Below are 19,418 nucleotides of genomic sequence, written 5' to 3' on the forward strand. Positions count from 1 at the left end.
GCTTTTCCAAAATTTGGAAAGCAATGGTCTGACACAGTCAATAGCTCTCCTTGTAATTTTCCTCAGAATGCTCCCTAGTATCATTGGATCACCCTATAAATAAGAACAGAACAAAGAATTAAACTCCGTTGCTGGCCTCAACATAAATAAGCATACATCACAAGGACAGCTTGAAACCTCATCAAGAAATTGTTGAATACCTTACCTTTAAACAGCACTGTCATTTTATCTAAAATAAGTTGAACTTCACCTACTCTGTCACTGTACAAAGGTCAAAGATGCCCACAGAAATGGCTGTTCTGGTCTATATGAACAGAAACATGTCACTCCACTTGTTGGAAAAAAAAAAAAACGCTCAAACCATGGTTTTGAAAATATTCAGACATATTTCATGCATGATGTTTATTAGAAGATATTAAAAAAATTGATCAAATTTTGACATCATCCACGTAATTTGGGTTACTGAGCAGATGATAAATGAATATGAAGAATGAAAATGCAAAGTTCAACAACATATGACAAATCCCTGAAGGATTCCAGAGGCGAGCTCTCACCATTTGTAGTAGTAACTAAGTGGACATCTCTAACTTGGCCATAGCTTAACCCACTCAACTTGTGGATTACTACCCAATGTAATCATTGAATTTATTAGGCAGAACACTAAACAAAAGCTTTAGAAAGATTGACACCAATTTTGGAGTGGTAAATAGAGAGACTCAAAAATTGCATTAGCCCATTTTTTTGACTCTATTGGCTTTGATCAAGGATATATTACTTTTACATTTATTAGAGGAGATACCAAGCTCCTCTCAAAATTCCTGCCCAAAACGTAAAGTCGGACTAACTGAACGTAAATTACCGACTTCATAAGATACACTCTGGGGTATGGGGACAACAATAGCCAGTCTTGAGTGTCAGGTACCAAATTATGTATTAAAATATTAAGAGCAAAATCAATGAACATGTCAGATACCCTGAAATACTAGGAAAGAAACCTCTTGGAATTGGGTAAAGCCTAATGCCACTATTTTTCATAACACTGGCCAAGCAGATATAGCCAGAACCTTGGTAATAGTTGAGCATTTGACATTTTATTAGGAATCTGACTTTTAGCAAGATGTACACAAACTGATGAAAATAATGTAGCACAATAATCATTCATGGCTTCACTATATAAATGTCAGTCTAATTCCCTCATTCAAAATTTGGCCAAGGCTAAAACTAATGTTTTCAACACTGTTGACGCCATTATAAAACTTCTTAGTATCTTAATCCCTAGTCAATTATACCTTATATGCTGACTTGGCAGTATTTTGTTAGTTGTTTACAAATTTTATTCAAAGTTTTCTTTGAAGAACTAAACCTGCATTTCTTGAACTGCACTTTTTTTCCTCAGTAAATTTTGCCAAATCTGTTATTCCACCAAGGTGGAAAAAGTATGTTTTTGACCAGCAGTCAAACGTTTTTGCATCAATCCAATATCTGCAAGCATTAGTGTTCAATACAGTGCCAAACCATGGATCAAGCTTCTCAATTATGTACAACCTCAATGGAAATGTCTTTAACACCAGCTCATTACAAAGCCCTGTAAATCAGAGAGACAAATTTGTGAAACAGCCAACATTAAATCTGAATGCAGAGTGATCCGAATTTCCAAGTAGAACCAAAGTTTGAGGTTATGAAAACAAATATTAAGAGAACAGCAAATCTAAAGTACTGGAGTTTCTGGTGGTAAAAAAAATCATTTAACCAAGCCTGGTTACATCATACAGTTCACATTCCATAAGGTTGTTAAAAAACCCAGTTGACCTGGTAATAAATCAGTGGTTAAAAATCGCCTAGAGGTTTCAAATTATCCTGAGTTCCAGCTATCCAACAAAAGATTTTTTTTAGATAGAAGGCCTGTTGCTCAATATTCACTTTAGGACACTAATAACTAAAGATATGATTTAAATACAAAATAAAGAAGCCTGGTAGTTTAATAGAAAGGGTGGTTAGCCTATAAAAAGTTTTGCTGGAACAGATCAAAAGCAGATCACACTTTTGGATAAAAGTTTATACAAGTTCAAATCACTGCAGCTTGATAATTATTTTCTTGCTCAAAGCGTAAAAAGATAACATGTCCCAAAAGGACTGCAAGTGTGTAAATACCCACAAGGTACCGAACCTTTTTCACCTTCTCATTTGGAACTGGTAGTGTTTTTTGACAGAACGGATTTGGAATTAACACAACTCATCAGGGAAAATGAGACACACATGGTGAAACAGAAACAGGATATTTCCAAACTAGTGGATTCTATTATGACAGATTTGGACTTCAATAAAAAACACCGCCGGTTTTAATAAGTTTTAATCAACTGACAACAAATTGGTCCATTTAAGGGCAAGGAAGGACAAAAAAATTTACAGAGACTACTTTGAATATAGGAACCACACTGTTTATCCTCAAATCAACAGGTTTTGGTTACAAAGGGTTCTTGCCTGAACAGGTCGAAGAAACACACACGGGTGAAACTCGAGATGATAGAAAGTGTCCTGAGGTCCCTTTAGGAGGAAGTAACAGTGTGGCCATCGGTGAGACTAGTGAACAAGCCAGCTACGAATTATCGGAACACCAGTGGTACCTATCAAAAGGACTAGAAGAAAAAAAAAATGGAGGAATCTGGACAGGCAGGCTAACCGGTCCCGGAGATGGTAAATTGAAGGGGTTTCCCCACAGAGAAAAAAAAAAAGCAAGTCTCTCTTCAGGCACGGTTTCCATTACCACTTATTTCATTTTAACATCTACAATTTTACTGACTTTATTGTCCCCGAACACCACATTCCTTCTGCCAGGGTCAACATAAAGGATGCAATTTTAGATATGAAGCTTTTTGCCCGCACGTTAAACTTTAATGTTTTATTTGGCGAAACAGACTGTTCTGATTTATATTACAGTCTATATAAAAGGAGGAGTATAGCCAACCCTCCTCTACATCTGGCAATTAACGTTTTCGGAAGAGTTTGCGAGAAAGATTCAGGAGTTAAGTCATAGAAGAAAAAGATTATTTTAAATATGTCTATTCAGGGTAGATCCATTTTGGGCAGCATGATGAATGACCAAAGTATAAGATGCAGGAAACCCAACAAGGGAGGAGGCCTTATTATGGACTGGCACGATTATTCAAAACATTTGTACAACTTATTAAATGATGAGCAAGTTTACAGTGTGGTTTCCATTAACAAAATCAACATGGCATACAAAGCAATTAAAGTGGTTTTAGATGAATTGCACATTTGATAGTATTTCTCAAGGGCTTAGTGGACCATCCAGTTATTCCTAAAATCTTTGGCATCCCAAAGACTCTTTCCAACATATTTGGCCCACCTTCACACTCTATTGTTGCTGCTTGTGGTTCAGTAAAGGAACCCAATGCAAAATTCATCGATATCAAATGAAAACCTCATTAACTAAATTTTTACATACTATACAGGACTTATGGGATTTACTCAAAATGAGAGGCATTACACTTGAACCTACTTGTATGTTTGCCAAGTGTGACATTAAAAGCTTATTTACTGTCACCCCCCCATGACTTCGGGTTGGATTTGTCTGGTGACATAGTACGACCACACGCTTCTCTTAATGACATGACACGCTTCTCTTAATGACATGACACCCAGGTGATCTTAGATTTTATGGATATTGTTCTTGGTAACAATCTTCTTTCTTCTGATGGGGATTTTTTTTTAAACAGCAGATGGGTGTCGCTATGGGGACTGTATGCACCCCCTTATTTGCCAATGCTGTACTGTTGCAGTGGGAGCTGGTAACAGTTTTTAAGCTCCCCACATTTGGTAAATGTGTAGGTACTACAGATATTTGGACGATTTGACTATATAGAATGGGACAGTTGTGGGATTTAATCCATTCATGGACAGCTTAGAAGGTAGCACCACTTTCTTAAAATTTACTTTTGTCACCAATCCTGAACGTATTAACATTTTCTTGATGTAAAGGTCATGAAGCAAGTTAATGGGAGCCTTTCCACACATTTACAAAAAACAACTTTTTGCAATGCCCTTCTTTCATTCAATAGCTGCCACCCCCTGCAACAAAAGAAGGGAGTCACTAAAACTCAAATTTACTAGGATTTCATGCTTGACAATGCTTGCCTGCAACAATCTGAGATACTAAATGCAATGTTACCCGACAGGGGCTACCCGTCTTCTTTCTTAAAACAATTACAAGAGGACATTTGGGCCGAAAGAAATGGGAGATACTCTCCCACTATTTTGAATGGATTTAATCCAACAGAGGAGTCAATGACTGCACAACAAAAACTAATTTTCAACAACAATTATAATACAGTCCATTATTCATTAGATGCAAGAAATATCCAATACATTTTGCAAAAGAAGTGGTTTAAATTACAATGTGACGATGACAAAGTTTTTTTTTTCAAGCGCATCTAGTTTCACATTTAAAAACAAGTTCAGTATTACATCTCTTTTGGAGAATCTGTAAAAGACAATTTTAGGCAACTGATCATTATGAGATGTGGCCGTTGTACAGTGTTCATTTATTAACATTGACTATGATGGTATTTGGGTAAAAAAAAGATTAATCAGTCGAAAAGTAAAGGAAAATACAATTGAAGTTCAGAAAGAGTTACCTATCTTGCTACCTGTGACACATGTATGGCCTTTTATATACACAAAACTAAGAATTCTTTAACCAAAAGGATATATCAGGATGTGTACACAGTATCTGGCAAAATAACAAAAGTGATTTGGCAAGGCACTCTCGTATTTTGTCCAGGTTTCAACAAATTTAAATTCTTGGTTCTCGAACAAATTCATGTCTCTGCCTTTTCAACAGACTACCAGAATCAGTTACTGCACTGGGAAACATTTTGGCAGCTAAGATTTGATGCAGCAAACATCCCCCAGTTTAACCAATAATATTTCTAATCATTAGTGAGCTGAAGAAATGAGCTAATAGTTAAGGGTTTTTATTTGGTTTGCACTATACACAAGTACCTCTGAATCACTATTTGTTTGTATTAAGTTTTTATGTAGAAAGTTTGTTTTTGCAAGCATTTAATGCAATTACGGGTGATCTTGCATTTGACTGGATGGCATGAGTGGGTGTGTGGACTCAGCGGATTCATTCAGTCTTTTTAAGCTTGAATACGTGAAACAATTGCGGTTCTGAAGAGGTCTAGCAACCAACGAATGTGCTTAACCGAGTGTATTGTTTTTTAATAAAAAGCAGTCAGTTTTCTGTGACGGTTTGGCTTCCTGGACACCGTTATAAATATAGTTTTCCCCAACATGGCCAACTGAACCAAATAACCACTTACTCTAACATTTTAATTACCGACACATAATGTCATTAAACTTGGAACCACTAAAAACTAGACATTGTGACATTTATATTACTTAAGTTAGACAAAGGCCTGATCACGGAATCACCAGTATGGGCTGCTATTCTAGTACCTGGTCATCTAAGCATATGTGGCCACAGGATCTGAAGTATTTGGAGTAGTAAACAATAAAAAAAAAAAAAACTATTTGTCCCAATACTAAAGCAGCACCGAATGGAAGCATTTGCTAAATGGACATGACTACAGTCAAACTTGGTATCATACTGCACTGCCTCATGGCACATTTGAATACCTTGCCTACAAAATGTTAAACAGAAGTCTAGTCTGAGGTGACTGTGGCACCAAAGTCACATTCATTATTTGTACTAACAGAAAGAATATTCTTATCTTGAGATTCACCGTGTTCCACAAGTTTTCTAAAGCACGTAAGCTTTGAATCTAAATCTTCTACAACAGTACTTTTATTACAAATAGTAATTTCACTGTTAGTAAACGTACCTCTACGAGGCATCTGCAGCACTGGAAAATATCACAAATCAGTTAGGGACTGGACCAAGCCAGTCCATCATTTAAAATGTATAATTTCATAAATACAAAAATGTTTGTTATATGCCATTTACTTTCATATCTGTACCTTTTATTAATGTACTGTACGATCTAAACTATACTTTTTAAACAATGTGTTTTTTTTTTTGTAATGATGTTTTTGTATGGGGCTTTTGTCCCCAGACCTCCACTGAAAATGAGCCAAATGCCCAGTCGGATGTTCCAAATAAACAAATGTAAAACAAAATAAAAATAAAATTATTGTAGCAAGACAGTTTGATTACACAAAACACTGCAACTCCTTTAATACAGTACTATACAAATGTTACCTCAGGTAATGAATTATTCGGATTCCTGAACCTTTCATGCCTCGTGCAGAGCTTGTGAGCACTCACAAAAGGAGTCACCGCATCCTTCCTCTGCTTAAGAGCAAAAAATGGCCAACAAGTGCAGAAATAAAAACACTGGTGCCTTGCTAATAAAGATGCACAGAAAAAAGCAACACAAAAATAAAAAAACAAATTCATCGCCTGGTTGCTTGTTATGATACTGTGACTGTAAACACAGAAGTCACATAAACACTAACACAAGATGACCACCCCCCGTCCCTTTCCAGGGCTTGAGAAGTCAAAACAGGCTAACGAGTGAAAAAGAAAAAAAAAAGTTAGAAAATATCTCATCACATTTCACTTGTGACAAAGAGGGAGAGCTTGAATATAGGAAATTAAAATGGCAAATCAAGCTCTATGCATAGACTACACCAGGACTGAACAGTAATGTTAATTATACAGTAATGCTTAATAGAAAGCAGCATTATGAAATATGTAAATAATATCTACTCGTGTTGTTTGGTTTTGACTTTAATTTTCAGATATTGCTTTAAGAACTTCATTGATTAATTTTCCTGCACTGTGATTGGATGGATTGATACCTTTAAGGATAGTATTTTTAAGGTTGTAAGCACTTTTAGTATTTATTCTGATGAAGACCTTTTGAGGTCGAAAGCACTCCATACAAAAGTTGGACTTGTATCTTCCTTTTGGTTCCTTTGGTAAGTGGTGAAAAAAGTTGAAATAAAAACCACCACCACTGAGACTTGTTCTTTTATGATTTTTTTTTTTTTTTTTTAATAAAAACGAAAGGATAATTAACCACCATTTTCAAAAAGTATTTTGCATGCAAATGTGCACTTTTTCATGTAAAGGAAAAGACAAACACACAAAATTTCCAACCACCTAAAAATAAACAATGCATGTACATTTCCAATCACAAACTCACAGGTTTAACAAAGCAAAATTACCCATTTATGACCATCTTAAGACATTTACCTTTTTTAGAATGATACAATGAATACTAAATTTAATAAAAAACATTAATCTTGCAGACATAATGAACTACTTCTATTTTCTCCTGTAAACATGTACATACAACAGCGGCTTCAAAGCAGTGTTAACAAGAAAATGAGGTACATGTGGCTACAATAATATGGTGCAACACACTTTGGACACTACCCATACTGAAAATAGACTCTCCAAGACTGGTTTTAAATATTTAAAAAAGCTGTCCAAAAGAAGAGAAAAAGACAGGTCCTGTAAAGTTGTGCCACTAATCCCTGTATAGCTGCATTCCTCTTCCACCTATCCCACACTTAAGGCTTTTCAAGTACCGTTCGGGCAAATAACTCTACACATCTACACATTCCCTTCAAAATCAATTTTCTTACAACTACCAGCTGTGTCACCTTCTTTCCAAGTCCGTCCTTAATGCTAGCATAGACACATCCACTAATCTTTCAATGTAGCCCATCGAGGAGGCTTCCAGAGTATACAGCACCATCCTTTGTTCTAAAGGTCAAATCTGCAAACATCACCTACATACATCTTCCACTAACTAGCTTTACAGTCTAACCATGTAAATATTAACTTACAATAGTTGGATAAGTGGTTTAGTCTGTAGACCCTTTTTAATCAAGGACTTGGCCACAGGGACAAGGGTATGTACAACAAACATACAACTTAGTATAAACAATTAATCAGCAGATTTATAGGAAATGGGAGAAAACTGGAGTACTAGGGGAAAAAGCAAATCTATACAACAGCAAGAAATAAAAGTTTCCCTGAACTTCACCCAGTCTACATAATGCAACATCCCAACTACATAAAAATGCTAGCCCTTCACATTAGCCAGAGTGATGTAAATCTCAACTGCAGGACCCCTTTCCTTCCTCAAGCCATGCTATCCTAACCAACTCCCATCTGCACACTGTGTCACTCTGCAATTCGTACAGGAAAACTCTAAACAAACCATCTGTCTATACCATGCTCTGTACAAATAATTCCCAATTTGCTCAAGATTGCATCATTAAAATTAGCCACCCTCCCCACAGTAGTGGGAGTTTAATATGAAAATACTAAACTCCATGTCTAAAAAGGTACCAAAGTCTCACTGCTCATTAACGCCTATCTACTGATGTAGCCTTAACTCCCAAAACAGTCTCTGAAGCCTTTCAGCCTACTACCAATCCATTTTTGTAAACTATCAGATTCACACATTTTTTACAAAAGCTTGTTATATTTGCTGACCTGAAGCGGTTACACTGAAACCGGCCAAGAACTATTTGACCAAACATTGTAAAAAAATGCAAAACTTGTTTGAGAATAACATCACTAAGATACATGTAGTACGCTCTGGAAACTCTGCATCTGAACTTCTTTATGTGCATATATATATATATATATATATATATATATATATATATATATATATATATATATATATATATATATATATATATATATATATATATATATATATACACATGTATATATACATGTATATATATATTATACACACATACATATATATACATGTGTATATATATATATATATATATATATATATATATATATATATATATATACACACACACACACACACACACACACACACACACACACACACACACACACACACACACACACACACACACACACACACACACACACACACTCTTCAGTGATTTTTCATTTACATCTATGTACCTAGGCTCCTGCAATGTCAGACGGGAAAGGAGCTACTTAAGAATGTGAACACAATATACATCCTACACCCTCTCACCCAACTTTTACGGTTTCTTGTTGCTCCACTGGATCCCAGGTAAAGTCCGAAAAGGACCTTCGGGCCAGCCCCACCTCACTCAACCACAGTCAACAAAGCAGAGATGCAATACCATTCCATAATCAGCATATGGAGTCAGTAATCAGAGAAGTAAGTCTCAGCCCAATCTTATCAAGGACATCACAATTAAGCAGATTTTACATGCCAGCATTTAGCAAGTCATTTATCCCATCCCCATAAACTTTGTACCCATAGAGTAGTCACACGTTTTTTATACCCCTTATAAGCCTACACACATATTTAAGACAGAACAGACAGTTAAATGAAACGCGGCCAAGTTTGTTCCCTTTGCAAAAAAAGGTCACTTTTGGGCACTTGCCTCAAAAGATGCAAAAGGAAGAGATTAAAGCATATTTTTGTTGAAGAGTTTTCTTAAACTGCTGTAACTTTTTAAGCTTAATAAGTAGCTCCTTTTCTACACAAAAGATTAACAATTTTACTTGGGTTTTCTCAGTTTCAAATTTTATTTCTACATTGTCTCCAAAACCCCACAAATGCTGTTAACACTTGAGTAGCTTTTACCAAACAAGAAACACAAAAAACACACAGACACACACACACAGACACACACACACACACACACACACACACACACACACACACACACAGACCACTGCAAATTAAAGGAAATACGCATAAATTCTGCAAAACAAATCAATCCTGTATATGTGGTGACAATGACATTTTAATATAAGAAAACAAAAAATAAATAAATAAAAATTTTAGGGTAACTATTACTAGAAAAATGTGTGCTTTTTGGCACTATCGCCATCTAATATTTATATTATTTTCATACCTAAAGAAGCAAACTAATATTTTTGCTGGTAATGCTGTAACTTACTTACAAAGCTTACCCAAGTTACTGACTACACAGCAGACAAAGTAACTTAAGGACAATATAAACAGAGCGCACCTAAAACAATTCAATACTAAAATCAGAAAATTCATAATATAAAGACACGTCAATAATATACACCCTGAAAGAAAAACTGTACAGGAGGCTATAAATTAACTCTTACCACTATTAAACAGTAACAACCAACCACACAAGACGGCAAAAATGTAAAATTATGAAACAAGCCCCTAAATGGATGATTCGCTGTTTCTACATATCACTGAACGAAAAAAGGTGTTGAGAATCCTATAGACTCTGCTCACCATCACTATCTAGGAGGAAATTTTATAAAACTACCTTAATCACTGGGGAATGTCAACAGATACTATGTATATGTCAATTCCTACCACTCCCGATTTAAACAATTTGCAATGCTGTTTAATAGGCACAGAATGAGACTGCAAAACCAGAATTTCTGCAGCCGAATCATTCCAAACATTGCTAGTTTACTACAGCATGACACCTAAAAAGCAGCAGGCATCTGCAATCGCAGCCCCTGCTCTAAACCAAGGGTCAAGATAAGGATGGTGTACTGTCATCAACAAATGCAAAGTAGTGAATGGAAGTTCCTAACAGACTAACAAAAGCAGGACCCACAGAAAGAATTTCCAAAACAGCAATCAAAAACAGACTTCCATGCAACAAAAGGTCAGTAAACTGCATAACCAAGTTAAAAACCTAACAAAGCGAAATACATCTTTTAGGAGAATCAGACACTATAAATGCAAAGGTATGCCAAATTCACATCTTCACAGCACCCTAATCTTTAAAACGAACGTTAAACGTGAAAGCATTTTGCCCCCAGTCAACGAACAAGCATAAACTGTGATTATTGTATTGGTTTTCTTAATTTACATCGATCTGATTGTTATAAAACAGGTTTCCTGACCTTTGCAATAATTTCAAATTACCTTAAAAATAAAATTAAAAAGACTGTTCTGCAAACATGACAATAAAATATACAAAACGAGCCAATGCAAAACTTTCAGAACACTTTAGCAAGCAAATAACTTGGTAACATTTACGGTAGGTATAAACCCACCTAAAACCAGCAGACATAGCACAAAATAAAATCAATCCCGTTTATTACTATCGGAACTCTTAAGTCATTAACACAGAACTATCAACAAATTCCTCGTCACGGATGATGCAAAATGTACACAACGTAACCCAAAAAAAAAAAAAAGAACAGAAAGAAGCATGAGATATATAACAAACGTACTCTCAAATCAAGCTTTAACTAGCTCCCGTACAACTTGTTTTAGTTACTTATTTACTCACCCAAGACATTAACTTACTATGATTTACAAAAACGTAATTAATTAGTGTGTGTTCCCGTATATACTAGACCAATATGGGTAAAAGATCTTAATACCACGGTTATGCAAATATTTCAAATGATGCACAAAATTCTGCACTATGCAAATAGTGCCCCTCTACAAGGCCCCTTTCTCAATAAAAAAACAAGGCCTTTCCTTACTGCAAATACACACAAACTAGTCTAATGAAAGGGGCCATTTTTAACTTTTCTTTTCCCCAGTTTTAACCCCACCTCCCCCAATTCTTACCTTTTATCAACAAGCAAAAGCTGCACATGAGCATACTCCGAAACACAGCGCCCATGTTGACCCCACCATTTGCTTTCACCGAAAAAAAGTCTTCTAACTCATCATTGTTAAAACTAGTTTCTATCCAGTAGCTGAATAACAGTTTAGAAACAGTGGCGACTTCAGCAGTCCGAAACGATAATTTACCAAGAAACCTCCATTCTCACAGAATCCTTTCCAGAGCAGCAGTAATCTCACCGATTCACCAGGACCCGCGCAAGCAGCCAACCATAGAAGCCAAACACGAATCTCCTTCCGCGACCAGTTAACCTCCCATAACACTCCAAGAATCCAAACTGTTTCACTAAACCTCCAATCTACACCACTAAAATATGCAAAAAGCCATTTGGAGCAGTAGTATTTAAAGTGTGCCAGTTACTTGAACATGCAAATTCCCAACAAAGCTTCAAGCTCCATGGGAAACTCCAGCAGTACATTCCCACAGGATTATTTTCTGTCTCTTCCACATCGCCCTCCACATTGTGTCGTCGTACGCTGTGGACGAGCCCAGTGCCGTAATCAGAGCTACAGAACTACTTTCTTTTTGTGCTGGCACAAGAGCAGTCTTCCACGTTCCTTTGTGGAGTATCCAAGACAGCGAATGTCTGTAAGCCAAACTGCAGTAATTTAAGTGTGTACTAGTTGAAGTATGCCTAGACTGAAATTCATAAACAATAGTAATGAGTTTCCACGGTTATAAAAATAATTAAAATGTTCACGGGCAAACCTTTGGAGCGCTTTCTTGATGCGTTCTTAAACTTGTACATAGGATACAACTACTGCTTCGGGCTACGTTTATAGCTTGTCTTCAGCTTTTTAGTGTTGATTTCTCGAATGGATAACGGTCATCATCGGCCTTGATCAGCAATGAAGCGAGTGTTTTCTTCCGGACTCCTATTCTAACCTTCCCATCTTTAGTTGTTCGTGTTTTATTATCTAATTCTCATCGTTCGTCAATGGAACTGATGGATGGTTTGCTTCTGTACTGGTAAATTGCCCTAAACCAATTAAAGCTTATATGCAATCCCTCAAAAACAAAAGTAATCAGCTTACTTTGTTCTGTCAAACGAACAGGCATTCTGTAAACTATTAATTGTATAAAAATAAAGTACATCAACATTTTCTAAGTAACGTGTGGCTAGTACAGATTATATACGGTTTTGTAAATGTTCGTGCCTGTCAAGTGAATTGCTTATTATATCACTTTCTCTTTTCCTGAGGTAGTACCCGACTAGCCCTTATACACTGTCCCGGCTACTGTACAATTTTCTGTAAATTACAGTAATCCAGTCTGTACATTTTTTTAAATAATGGCCACTGTTTCCTTTCTACAAGCTATAATTTCCATAATGCTGTTTGTAAGGAGCTTAAACGACGGCATTTGCCAATGCACCCCAAAATTACACAAGCTCACTTGGTACTTTTTTAACAGCACAACTTAAGTGGATGTGCAGTTTCTAAAGTGGACAGTCCTACAAGTTCAGAATGAGAAATTATTGTTCCCACTCAACGTAGGTCAATTTAGTTCTACTACATTTTCTTCTTTTTTTGTTTTTGTTTCATCAGTGCCTTCTCAGTTATGCTGCCTGATACACCTGCACTGTTCTGTGTATGTAACATGGTCATATGGTCTTCCAATGGCATCATCTACAAAACATTATCTCTACTCTGGCAATCTCACATGTATAGCATTACAATAATTCAGTTAAAGATCAGTTACCATAGATCTGTCAGTAAAGGTAAAAAAAAAAGCCATGATTTCTCCAAACACAAAACACAGGTAATGGTTACTTATATCATTCAGGCATAAATATTTTGTGTATTTTACTTTCCAGAATTAAAGCATAAGTTATGCCTACTTGCTGTAAGTAATCAATGCCATTTCAATGTACTCACCCTAATTCTAAACCATTCTCCTGCATCCTAATCCTAAAACCCAGTCTTTAACCCTAAAATCCCTCTCTGATCCTAACCTTAATATTAAAACCGTGTCCATAAACCTAAAATGCTGATCCTAACCCTAAAACCACATCCCTAACACTAAAACACTGATCCTAATCCTAAAATGCTGTCCCTAATCCTAGAACTTTTTTTCTAACCATAACCTTAAAATCCATCCCTAACCTTAAAACTCTATTCCTAACCCTAAAACTACTTCCCTAACTCTACTTTTAAAACTAAGACACAAACCCTAACCATAAAACTCCACTGCTAAGGCTAAATCAGAAATACTATGAATAACCCTAAATATCTTACCTAAAACCCCAAAATACCACAAAATACATACAGTGCACTTACCTCTCATTTTATCTATTTATTTATGAATGTATCCTTTGTTGTCTGACTTAGTTCCAGTAGGCTAGTGGCCTTTTTTCAAAGGGTACCTATAAAAAGCAGCACACTCTTGTTTTTCTTAGTGTAAGCTGTAGTTATGCTACCATTCACACTGCCTCCACCTGCATGCTATAAGTAATCACAGATAAAGTGCCTTTACCAGGTTTCTGATCCATTTTTAATAAATTTACATCCAGGAATACACATCACTCAGTTAAACTATTTACTTGTGATTATGCACACATAGCAACATTTATTTTCACAGTACATCTTGACATTGTATTCTCTAAATGCAAGGGGTCTGTTGGTTAGTTGCTGTAAAATATCACATCTACTTATCTCTGAAGCAAAATCCATCATTGCAAAATGAGAGTTCTTGAATATGAATGAAAAAAGAGGTCATTGTTCCCCTCTACTCATCACTCATTAGACCCATTATAGAGTACAACGCACCTTTTGGTATGTACCTCACAAGACATCTACAACAACTGAAAAGGCCGCAGAAATACCTCACAAAGAGGATTACCGGCCTCAAACAGATGCCCTACACAGACCGTCTCAAAAAACTTCAGCTTTACTCCGTCACATATCGCCTGCTCAGAGGTGATCTCTGCCTAACATACAAAGCTATGTCAAACCCAGAGCTGTTGGACATGCTCCACTTAAAGAAGTCCCAATCCCTCTGGGCTACACGCTGTAGGGACCTAAACCTTGTCACCACAATAAATAGAACATGCCAGAGAGATAGATTCCTGTCCCAGAGACTTCCCATACCGTGGAATAAACTACCTATCTATATCAAACAAAGCTCCTCATTAGTACTCTTCAAGAAAAATCTTGATGATTGGATGGGAAATAGGAAATTCACCCCGGGGATCACTTCTGTGGCTCTGCTCAACAGTGGCACAGGAAAATAATTTTCTTGGGTGGCAAAAGCCAGGGTACCTTTTTGACTGGGCTTGTATAGGCCCTAGGGCCAATAGTCTAGTACCTACCTATGACCCTATGAGCCACTAATTCTGAATACAACCACAAAGCATTCTGTAGCTATGTCAAGAATCTCAATGGCAACACTCAGATCTGCTCTGAGTTACAGCACAATGGCACTAAATATACAGAACCAACTGATATTGCCACCATCCTGGCAGATAGGTTCAGTGCTAACTTTATCCCTCTCTCACCCCCTAAAGGGCCCATCTATATACTGGAAGAATGCAAAGTTCCTGTAATCCCGGCTGCACAGGTAAAAAGTACACTCTCCAAAGCCAAGAACACAGCATCCATGGGACGTGACAACATCCCAGGCTGCGTTCTATACAAACTACAGAACGCACTGGCACCCCACCTTAGTACCATGTTCAATCATAGCCTCACCTCAGGCTTTGTGCCCACTGAATTGCACACAGCAACAGTTATCCCACTCCACGAGGGGGGAGCCACCACGGACCTCGGGAATTACCACCCCATTAGCCGGATGAGCCTGGTCTGCAAGGCTATAGAACGTATCATCATGGAACTTATAAACAATGACATTGGTAATCTCCAAACTCTGGACCCTACCCAGTTCAGGTTTGTAAAAGGCAGATCATGTCTCCTAAACCTGATAGACTTATTTGAAGCGGTCACCAAAGCCGTAGATGAGGGTAAGATGGTTCACACAGCCTGTCTAGATCTCACCAAGGCTTTCGACACCATCTCCCACTCAGGAATTATAGAAAAACTTACTAAACTAAGTATAAATCCCTATGTCACCAGATGGGTTGCCAACTGGCTCACTGACAGAACCCACACTGTGAAAGTAGCAGACTCTAAATCCAACTTCAGACCAGTGACAAGTGAAGTACCGCAGGGTTCAGTCCTGGATCCTCTCCTGTTTGGTATCTATTTCTCTGAAGTACAGGTTAACACAGAAGGTCTTTGGCTAACAAAGTTTGCAGATGACTGCAAACTATGAGCCATAATCAAAACTCCTAATGATGTGGACATCCTACAGAAGGGCCTCACTGAGACAGATGCCTGGTGTCAAAGCCATGGCCTCAAGCTCAATGCCAAAAAGTGCATTGTCATCCTTTTTGGTAAAAACTCTGTACCCATGAACTACCACATAGGAGGTAGTCTACTTAACACCGAAAGTGTGATGAGACCTTGGGACACAGGTGGACAGTAGTATCTCCTTTGATAATCACATCGTTACAGTAGTCAGGAAATCTTTCTACATGGCACACCTCATCACAAGAGGTTTCTTATCCAGGAAAAAAGATGTCATTGTTCCCCTCTACTTATCACTCATTAGACCCATTATAGAGTACAATGGCCCTTTTGGTATGTACCTCACAAGACATCTACAACAACTGGAAAGGCCACAGAAATACCTCACAAAGAGGATTCCCAGCCTCAAACAGATGCCCTATGCAGACTGTCTCAAAAAACTCCAGCTTTATTCCATTGCATATTGCCTACTCAGAGGCGATCTCTGCCTAACATACAAAGCTATGTCAAACCCAGAGCTGTTGGACATGCTCCACTTAAAGAAATCCCAATCCCTCCAAGCTACACGCTCTAGGGACCTAAACCTTGTCACCACAATAAACAGAACATGCTGGAGGGATAAATTCCTGTCCTAGAGACTTCCCATACTCTGGAACAAACTACCTATCTATATCAAACAAAGCTCCTCATTAGCACTCTTCAAAAAAAAAATCTTGATAATTGCATGGGAGATAGGAAATTCACCCCGGGGATCACTTCTGTGGCTCTGCTCGACAGGGGCACAGTAAAATAATTTTCTTGGGTGGCGAAAGCCAGGGTACTGTTTGGCTAGGCTTATATAGGCCATAGGGCTAATAGCCTAGTACCTACCTATGAACCTTCATTCTTGTTGGGAGCTGGATCAGAAATGTGATATGTTATCTCTGTATCTATTTTGTTTTTGGTCTATCCCCTTGTAATCAGGTTTGAGTTCAAACAGTCTGTCATACATATATATTTCCTATTAAGCTTTTCTTTACCATTTTATTTGCTATGTTTACCCTCTTGCTTTTTATTTGATACTTTATGCAACAAAATTGTAGCCGAAAAAGGCAATTGGGTCCTGTCTACCTGGTGTTTTTTCACCAAAAATGCACTTTCGCGAAACAGAAATAAAAAAAAATAAATAAAAAACATCACAAAAGGGCTGTTGCTGAGTTCGCAGCACAGTGGGGATAAGGGAATATTCACGTTTCCCCACTGTAGTGCGATCTCGGACTGATAATATAAAAGTAGGGGTGGGTGTGGGGCACAGCCCCCCACATGGGGGTACAGGGGGCTTGCGTCCCAGCATAAATGTGATTACTGTCAGGGTTTTTTTTAGGTTTGTTATTTTTTTTACTTTTTTATTTCTGTTTCGCGGAAGAGCATTGTCGGTGAAAAAGCACTTTCGCGAAAGTGAACACGAGTGTTTACGTTTCATTTAAATGTGTATTTGGTAAACAGTTCTAGATCCGTCTACCTACATACCCATGCTTCATTAATTAACTTATTAATTCACTTAATAAATAATTAATTAACATAATTAACATAAAATAAGGTGCCTGCTACCTCGAACCTGTCCTTATGTAATACTTTAATAAGAGGGCTAAGAGAACACCAGACACCTGCTTTACTAACTGTATTACAGAAGAAAACAGTTTAAAGAACAAAGATGGTGACAGTGTTAAGGAAAAATATACTTCTATTTTCTGTACAATTAAAACATGTATTTATTAAATGCCTATAGCTATAATACATGCAAGGAGTGGGAGATGTGGTAGCTGATAAACTTAAAAAAAATAGAGCTACTTAACAAATAAGTGAGTGAGCACCGCATTGTTTTCCAATTTGAACTAACATTTGTGACATACTAACAGAGACAAAGAAAACATGTTCTTTTTGTGACACTAATGCCATTTTCTATTTAATCCACAGTGGAAGGCCTGCTTTATTTAGAATTGCATAAATGTGTATTCTTTAAATAATCCCAATGACAACATTAGGCCCAAAGAGTCTAACACTGGAGAGATCTGAAGGGTGCTCTAATGTCAATTATCCAATTTGACCGAATGACTGATGTGAAAGCTTTTACTGACACAGGATAACAACATGATGTACTAACTTCTTGGACCAGTAACATTTTGCAAGTTATTGATTAGTTAAATTGGGTCACATAACTCCTAGCATGGTATACTGCACTTTAACAATATTATTTTTGCCACTATTAAGTTTCCTACTGAAAGAGTGTATGCAGTAATAGAACTGTGTGTGTGTGTGTGTGTGTGTGTGTGTGTGTGTGTGTGTGTGTGTGTGTGTGTGTGTGTGTTGTTAAATTTATAGTAAGCACAAGGGAATAGTCATTGCAGTGCCAGAAGTTATTTATGTGCATCTTGTTAGCAACTGCTGTGCAACCCACCTGAGGCCCTACATATGTGTCACTGTCAGGTATGTTGTCACAGCTGAGGTCTGAAGGGAGAGATTATTTCCTGTAATGCTTTTAGCAACTCATGGAAGGCTAAGAAACCTTATCAGTTCATTCACAATGTGAGCATCATTTAGTCTGAGAAGCCTTATCAGTTAATTCACAGTGTGAATCATGTCAAGTATTCATGTCAGGAGGCTGTATAACTAATATACAGGGCCAGGAGATGCAGTCTACCCCACATGAGATCTTAATTCCGAATGACTTCTATAGCAACAAGGATGTTCCACATGACATGCAACTGTCCAACTAGCTCATTAGTTTTGAAGATATATATATAAATATATATATATATATATATACATATACATATATATATATATATATCCAGATAGGATATCCACTTTTCAAAAAGTTACAAATATATATGTATGTGTCTATAATGTATACCTATAGATCTAATATATATATATATATATATATATATGTGTGTGTGTGTGTGTGTGTGTGTGTGTGTGTGTGCGTGCGTCTGTCTGTGCTTACAACTGTCCATGTGATTGTATGTATTAAGTCAAACAGATTGCTTAACATTAACCTTAACAATATAGGCTAGGCCTTTTCTGGGTTATTCACAACAACATTAAAACTTTAAAGTATACATTGAAAAAAAAAACATTTTTAATAATACAGGTTTCAGTCCTTATAATACGCAGACCCATGTTTAACTGTGAAGCAGTTCATAGATCTGTCTGGTTACTCCAAGTCATTTCATACTTCCCTTTCCTTAGTAAATGACTTGCAACTAACCCAACATTATCCTTGGCATCTTGTAAGTCACTTGGACTTAGTTAGCTAAAACTGTCCTATAGATTTCTATTAGCTATCTTTCTTCTTTTGATAACTGCTCTTGAAGCTCACTCCCGACTTAGTACTGATTGTGAAAACATGCTCATTACTCTTAAAGTAACATACCTACTTGGTGGATCAAGCATATCTACCCTGGATATTCTATACCTAAAAACCATGCCACTTAACAATAGGGCTACTATATTTATGCA

At 37.0% G+C, this 19,418-nt stretch overlaps 1 protein-coding gene across 1 annotated transcript in view; it reads right to left on the reverse strand.

Annotated features, from left to right (window-relative positions):
• LRP6 (LDL receptor related protein 6) overlaps nt 1–11,871 on the reverse strand; it is a 2,645,333-nt gene extending 2,633,462 nt beyond the window's left edge. The window contains exon 1 of the mRNA XM_044088131.1: nt 11,556–11,871. Coding sequence (XP_043944066.1) covers nt 11,556–11,610 — 55 coding nt within the window. The 5' untranslated portion in view covers nt 11,611–11,871. The remainder of the gene's footprint in view (nt 1–11,555) is intronic.
• Nucleotides 11,872–19,418: the final 7,547 nt, after the last annotated feature.

This window comes from Protopterus annectens, chromosome 11.part0 (assembly GCF_019279795.1).
Source record: "Protopterus annectens isolate FY-2018-M chromosome 11.part0, PAN1.0, whole genome shotgun sequence".
In the NCBI taxonomy this organism is placed as follows: domain Eukaryota; kingdom Metazoa; phylum Chordata; order Ceratodontiformes; family Protopteridae; genus Protopterus; species Protopterus annectens.